The 7,339-nt window shown below is 39.1% G+C and overlaps 2 protein-coding genes across 2 annotated transcripts; both read left to right on the top strand.

Moving 5' to 3' along the window:
- The first annotated feature begins 1,205 nt into the window (after nt 1-1,205).
- On the top strand, nt 1,206-1,787 carry LOC138885696 (uncharacterized). Its single transcript, XM_070166673.1, has 2 exons — nt 1,206-1,557; nt 1,681-1,787. The coding sequence occupies exons 1-2, from the start codon at nt 1,206-1,208 to the stop codon at nt 1,785-1,787; spliced, it is 459 nt and encodes a 152-aa protein (XP_070022774.1).
- LOC138885695 (uncharacterized) lies at nt 1,787-3,472 on the top strand. Its single transcript, XM_070166672.1, has 2 exons — nt 1,787-2,146; nt 3,008-3,472. Exons 1-2 carry the CDS (start codon nt 1,787-1,789, stop codon nt 3,470-3,472), a joined length of 825 nt encoding a protein of 274 aa, XP_070022773.1.
- The last annotated feature ends 3,867 nt before the right edge of the window (nt 3,473-7,339 follow it).

Below are 7,339 nucleotides of genomic sequence, written 5' to 3'. Positions count from 1 at the left end.
CTCATAATAATACGCAGTTGAAAAAGATTATCTGGAAGGAATATTGAGATTTTTACATATTTTTCATGCATTTCACCCATTTATACATGTGCATTGACCCATGACCAGATGACGTTATATACGCGTATATATGTAAATATATGTATATGGGATATGGGAAAAGGTTATGTCGTTATATACGCACCACCACTTGATCAGCTGGTATATGTTGATAATGTTGCCCACAGTGGCCGAGACGATATGATGGGATGCCCTCAGTGGCTTGACGATATTATGTACACTCATACCTATGCATGACATGACATTTATATGCACGTGCATGACATTATAAATGTTTCAGAATTTACAAAGTTATTCAGATTTAAGGATGTGTTTCTTTATCCATGTTTCATCTACGTCTTTTACGTACTAATTTTCATGCCTTACATGCTCAATAAATTTTTCGTACTGACGCCCTATTTCACGGGGCCTGCGTTTCATGCCTGCAGGTACAGGTAGGCAAGTTGACGGTCCCCCTCCTTAGGATCCCTGATCAGCGAGAGTTGGCGTGCTCCATTTGATTTGGAGCTTCTTTGATTTTGGCAAGATACGTTTGTATATATATATGTATATGGGTATGGCGTGGCTTAGTCTTGTCTTTGTACAGCTATGTTTCTATTATAGGTCTATAGACAGTATGTCTAGTTGGGTTGTATGTGGCCTTGATAACTTTCGGTTTTGGATGTATAGTTATTTATAATAGCCTTGCCGGCTCGCCCACTGTATTCTGCTTGTATAGTTTTGGATGTATGTGGCCTTGATGACTTTCAGTTTCATAACTCAGCAGATATTATTCAGGCTCGTATCATAGACGCATGCTTAGGGGTGTTTGACAGGTAGGACTCAGGTACCTGTCGTGGCCTATCGGTTTGGGTCATGACATATATGGCATATGACCCGACGAATACAATAGGATCTCAGCTTGTCAATCTGCCAAGGAAATATTGCAATCTCTACAAACAACACACGAGGGAACCACTCAAGTGAGCAATCTAAGATTGATATGCTCACCACTAGGTATGAGCTATTTTAGATTAAAGACGATGAATCTATTCAAGACATGCACACAAGATTCACTTCCATCATAAATGAGCTACACTCGCTTGGTGAAATCATTCTTAGGAATAAGCTCGTAAGGAAAATTCACAGCATCTTGCCAAGTTAATATGAATGTCATTACTGAAGCAAAGGATCTGCATGCCCTAACCATAGATGAGCTACTTGGAAATTTGAAAACCTACGAAATGAAGAAGAAGAATGACAGTGAAAGAAGAGAACCAAAAAAAGAAAAGAACCTGGTACTCAAAGGTGAAAGCAATGACTCAAGTGAGGAGGATAGTGACATGACTTACTTAACCAAAATATTTCAGAAGACAGTCAGAAGAAATGTAGGGATACCAAAAAGAGATAGCTCAAGTAGACCAAAGAATTATGACATTTGTTATAAATGTGGAAAGCCAGGGCATTTCATCAAAGATTTCCCTCTCCTGAAGCAAGAACACTTCAAGTACAGCCCTGGTAAAGCAACAAAGAGGAACCCGGTTCCTTAGAAACGCAAAGCAGCAAAGAGGAACCTGGTTCTTGAGAAACACTTTAAAAGAAAGAGATCTGCTAACAATGTTGTAAAGCAAGCTCTTGCAGCATGGGGAGACTCGTCCAGTGAGTCTGAAGAAGAAATTGATGCCGGTGATATCTCTATTATGACAGTTGAAAGCGAATCAAATGAATATGACTCAATATTTGTTTGATGGCTCAATCTGACAATGATGAGGTAAACTTCAGGGATGTTCAGAGAAATCTGAAATCCTACTCTCCTAAAAAACTCATGTCATTAGCAAATATGTTAAATGATGCCTATCATAATCTTGTAGATGATAAGGATGCCTTAACCGTAGAGCTAGGAGATGTTGAACAAACTAGAGATGATTTGGTAATTTGTGTAGTTGATCTGAAGGAAACCATAAGCAATCTGGAAAATGAAAAGGTGGTTCTAACTGAAAATATTGCTAGTATAGAACATGAAAGAGATGATTTGGTTGTAGTAGTTGTTGACTTAAAAGAAACCATTGAGAATTTTAGTAAAGAAAAAGACGCCTTAGTGGAGAAAGTGACTGTTATTGAGTAGGAGAGAGATGACCTCTTAGTAGTGATTGTAGACTTAAAGGAAACAATAGAGGGACTCAAAGCTGAGTGTAGGCCTGGAAATTCTGACAAAGGAAAAGAAGTAGCCAGTGAGGCACACATTAAGCTTGAAAACGATTTAAATACTGTGAGAATTAGTTTGTGTGCTGAACTTGAGAAAAATAGGTAGCTCCAAGAAGAACTAGAAAAAGTAAGAAATGATCTTGAGAAGTCCCTGACCTGGTCCTCGGATGCTATTACTGCCATGTATGTTAATAATGGTGGAAACAGGCACGAAATAGGGTTTCAAAGGGAGAGAACTCCTTACAACCCTCATAGTAAGTATGTTACTATACTTGATAATTGGATATGTACCTAATGTGGGAACAATGACAATTCCAAAGAAAATTGCCAAGCCATGGTTTAGTCTATTCAGAAAAACAAATTGTTTTCTGAAAGAGTAACTGCTAAAAAGGGACCAGGTGCCACTGATAAAAACACATGTTACCTACTTGGACTAAAAGACCACTTATTCATCTTTTTGCTTATTCCAAGGGACCCAAACTTGCTTGGGTTCCTAAATCTAACCCTTGATTTCCTTGTGCAGGGAACAGTGAAAGGAAGTAGTCAACAATAGTTCGTGGACAGTGGATGCTCAAAGCACATGACTGGGAACACCATAAACTTTCTTTCACTAAAAGCCCTGCAAGGAGGGAGTGTATCCTTTGGAAATGGGAAAAAGGGGTACATTCTTGGTGTTGGAAAAATTGGAAAGTCACTCACTCACTCAATTGAGAATGTGTACTTTATCAATGGCCTTAAGTACAGTCTCTTAAGTGTCTCTCAGATATGTGATAAAGGAAACAAGGTAGAATTCTTGTCCAAGATATGCACAGTTACAAATCTGGTAACTGGTGAAGTGGTACTTGTGGCCAAAAGATACAAGAATATCTATATTGCTGATTTTGAGTCCTTACAAAGTGGTGATTTGAGTTGGTTAAAGGCACTTGATGATGATGCTCAACTGTGGCATGGAAGAATGGGGCATGCAAGCTTCTCTCTACGGAATAGGCTAGTTCAGAAGGACCTGGTTCGTGGTCTACCCATGACAAAGTTCAAAGAAAACAATGTCCGTGATGCATGCGCTAGAGGAAAGCATGTGAAATCCTTATACAAGCCAAAGAAGGATGTCAGCACCTCAAAACCACTTGATCTCCTTCATATGGATCTTTGTGACCCTATGAGAGTGCAAAGCAGGGGAGGAAAAAGATATATCTTTGTCATAGTGGATGACTACTCCAGATTCACTTAGACTATGTTCCTTATAAAAAAAGGATAAAACCTTTGATGTTTTCGTAGCCTTTGTGAAGAAAATCCAAGTGAAGATGGAATCAAGAGTAGCATGCATTAGATTAGATCATGGAACAAAGTTTGACAATGCTAAGTTTGATGAATTCTGTAACGAGAATGGGATCATTTATAATTTCTTAGCTCCAAGAACTCCACAGCAAAATGGAGTTGTAGAAAGAAAGAATAGAACCGTTGAGGAAATGGCAAGAACAATGCTAATCGACAGTGGGATTGCTAAAAATTTCTGGGCTGAATCTATAAACACTGCCTGCTACTTGGTGAGCAGGTGCATGATCAGGTCTCTCTTGAACAAAACTCCCTATGAGCTGCTGAATGGAAGGAAGCCCAAGCTGACTCACTTAAGAACATTTGGGTGTAAATGTTATGTTCTCAACAATGGAATGGATCAGCTTGGAAAATTGATGCCATGAGTGATGAGGGAATATTTTTGGGGTACTCTTCTCAAAGTAAAGCCTACACGATATACAACAAGCAGACTCAGTGTGTTGAGGAAAGTGTACACGTAATCTTTGACGAGTCCTATCCCTCTTGTGTGAAAAACAACAAGGATTATCAAGATGGAGAGCCTCTGTTGGTTCCGGGTGAAATCATTGATATGATAAACGGAAAGGCAGACATGACAAGTCAAGTGAAGAAGCCAAGTGAAGACAATGCAGTCTCTTCTTTTCATCCGGAGAGGAACCAAGTACCACAATTACAATCACTGACGCTGAAGAAAGAGTGGTTGATGCAGTTCAAAGTACTCAAAAGGTAGCTGAGAGAAGAATGCAAGGGAACCAGTCAGGCTTACCCATCTCTTCTAAAATTGAGGCTCAAGTTCCTAACTGGAAACACAAAAGCTCACATCCTCTTGACAACATAATTACTCCTCTGGATTTAAGAGTACAAACCAGATCAAAAGCCAGAAATTCACTTACCTTCTCAGCTTTTCTTTCCCAAATCGAACCCAAGAACATCAAAGAAGCCTTAAAATATGCAGACTACAATACAACCATGCAAGATGAGTTACATCAGTTTGAAAAGAACAATGTCTGGCACTTGGTACCCAGACCCTCATATCGAACCATTATAGGAACTAGGTGGGTATTCAGGAACAAGCTTGATGAACATGGAAATACCACAAGGAACAAGGCCAGGCTAGAGGTTCAAGGCTATAATCAAGAGAAAGAGATTGACTATGATGAAACGTTTGTTCTGGTCGCTCGCATGGAAGCAATTAGAATTCTAATCGCTTTTGCATCTCATATGGAATTCACCTTGCTCCAAATGGATGTCAAAAGTGCATTTCTGAATGGACTTCTTAAGGAAGAAGTCTATGTAAAGCAACCACCAAGAGTTGAATGTCATGAACACCCTGAATGTGTTTAAATTGGACAAGGCACTGTATGGGTTGAAGAAGGCTCCTCGATCTTGGTATGAAAAACTATCAAAGTTTCTCTTAGAAAATGGTTTTACAAGAGGTAAAATTGACAACACCTTGTTCCTGAAGAAATGAGGGAGGAACCTGCTCATTGTTCAGGTATATGTTAATGATATCATTTTTAGGGCAACAGCTGATTCATTGTGTGAAAAATTTGCAAAACTCATGGGAAGTGAATTTGCAAAATGTAACCCCTTTTTCCCATTGCCAAAGGATACACTCCCTCCTTGCAGGGCATTTAGTGAAAGAAAGTCCATGGCGTTCCTAGTCATATGCTTTGATCACCCACTATCCATGAACCGTTGTTGACCGCTTCCTTTCATTGTTCCCTGCACAAGAAGATCAAGAGTTAGTTTTAGGAACCCAAGCAAGTTTGGGTCCCTTGTAGTAAGCAAGAGGATGAATAAGGGCTCCCTTAGTCCATGCAGGTAGTGTGCGCTTTTGTGAGTGGAACCTGGTCCCTCTTTTGTAGTCACTTTTTCAGCAAACACTTTGTTTTTCTGAACAGATTGAACCCTAGACTGGCAATTTTCTTTGAAGTGCCTATTATTCATATAGTGGGTACAAAGCCAGTTATCAAAAATAGTGATGTACTTACTGTAAGGGTAGTAAGGAGTTTTTTCCCTTTGGAACCTATTCTCTGCATGATTCCACCGTTATTAGTGCACATGACAGTGATAGCTTTTGAGGACTAGGTCCACTTTAGGAACTTTTCAAGATCATTTTTTACTCTTTCTAGATCAGTTTGGAGGTGCTTGTTTTTCTCAGTTTCAACGCACATCCTAGTTCTCATAGCTTTCAACTCATTTTCAAGCCTAATGTGTTCCACACTGGCTATCTCTTTTCCTTTTCCAGAATTTCTAGGTTTTGACCTAGTCCCTAGTCTCTCTATTATTTCCCTTAGGTCTACAATTACTGCCAAAAGATCATTTCTTTCTTCTTTTAAGTTTTCAATGGTTTCCTTATGGTCAATAACAATAGCCATTAAGTCATCTATAGTTTTTTCAGCTTCTCCTAGTTCTAAGGTCAAGTAATCCCTATCCTCCAAAAGACTATGATATGCATCAATCAATACACTAGTTAAAGACATGAGTTTCTTAGGAGAGTAGGATTTCAGATTTTTCTAAACATCCTTGAAATTTACCTCCTTGTTGTCATTGTCTTCATCATCATCTGATTGGGACATCAAAGCAAAGTTGAGTCATATTCACTTTCCTCGCCTTCAACTGCCATCATGGAACTATCACCAGCATTAGTTGCATCTTCAGACTCACCAGAGGAATCTCCCCATACTGCAATAGCCTATTTCACCACATTGTCAGTAGATCTCTTTCTTTTGAAGTCCTTGAAAGGAACCGGGTTCCTCTTAGCTGCCTTTTCAGGGTATTCTTGGAGAATTCTTTCTTCAAGAGAGGACAGTCTTTGATGAAGTGTTCAGACTTTCCACAATTATGACAGAGATAATAGTTTTTTAGTTTGCTAGAGATGCCCCTTTTTAGCATTTCTCCATTTCTTCTGACCATTTTCTGAAATCTTTTGGTTAAGTAAGCCATGTAACCCTCTTCCTCACTTGAGTCATTGCTATCAGCTTTGAGTACCAGGTTCTTTTCTTCAGATTTCCAACCAGCTCTTCTATGGTCAGCTCCTGCAAGTCCTTTGATTCAGTAATAGCATTCACTTTGTTTTCACAGGGACTAGGTAGAATACTATGGATTTTCCACACTAGCTTGTTTCTAGGAATGGTTTCACCAAGTGAGTGTAACTCATTTATGATGGAAGTGAATCTTGTGTGCATATCTTGAATAGATTCATTGTCCTTCATCCTGAAGAGTTCATACTCGATAGTGAGCATATTGATCTTAGACTGTTTTACTTGGGTGGTTCCCTCATGAGCTGTTTCCAAAGCTTCACATATCTCCTTAGCAGTGTCACAAGCGGAGATTCTATTATATTCCTTAGGTCCTATATTCCACATACCAAAATCTTCTTGGCAAAAAAATTCTTCTCCACAACTTTCCTGTCTGTGTCAGTATATTCTTTACTGGTTTTTGACATTTAAAATGGAAGTTATTCTAGTACCTTTGTTGGAATATAAGGACCATCACATATGATATCCCATAACTCAGAATCCTCAGCCATGACAAAATCATGCATTCTTGTTTTCCACCACCCATAGTATTGTCTATTGAACCTGGGTGGTCGGTATGTAGATTGACCTTCTTCAAAATTTGATGGAGCAGCCATAAGGATCCTTCCTAGGTGTTAGCCTGATAGGAGGAACCTGCTCTAATAGTAATTGTTAATTTGTATGAGTCCACCAAACAGTAGAGTACCTCGTCCTTTATGAGGTTATGTTGAGAATGCTAATAAAGTTGTAAGTAAATGAGA

Source organism: Nicotiana sylvestris, chromosome 2, assembly GCF_000393655.2.
Source record: "Nicotiana sylvestris chromosome 2, ASM39365v2, whole genome shotgun sequence".
Classification (NCBI taxonomy): Eukaryota; Viridiplantae; Streptophyta; class Magnoliopsida; order Solanales; family Solanaceae; genus Nicotiana; species Nicotiana sylvestris.
Note: the sequence above shows the minus strand (reverse complement) of the source record. Positions and strands in the feature narration are given on the sequence as shown.

Bases quoted from the DNA above. Each gene is read 5' to 3' on its own strand.
- LOC138885696 (XM_070166673.1), top strand. From the start codon at position 1,206: ATGAATGTCATTACTGAAGCAAAGGATCTGCATGCCCTAACCATAGAT. The intron at 1,558-1,680 runs GTAAAGCAACAA...AAGCTCTTGCAG, and splicing joins ACACTTCAAGTACAGCCCTG to CATGGGGAGACTCGTCCAGT.
- LOC138885695 (XM_070166672.1), top strand. From the start codon at position 1,787: ATGGCTCAATCTGACAATGATGAGGTAAACTTCAGGGATGTTCAGAGA. The intron at 2,147-3,007 runs GTGACTGTTATT...AGTGTCTCTCAG, and splicing joins AAGACGCCTTAGTGGAGAAA to ATATGTGATAAAGGAAACAA.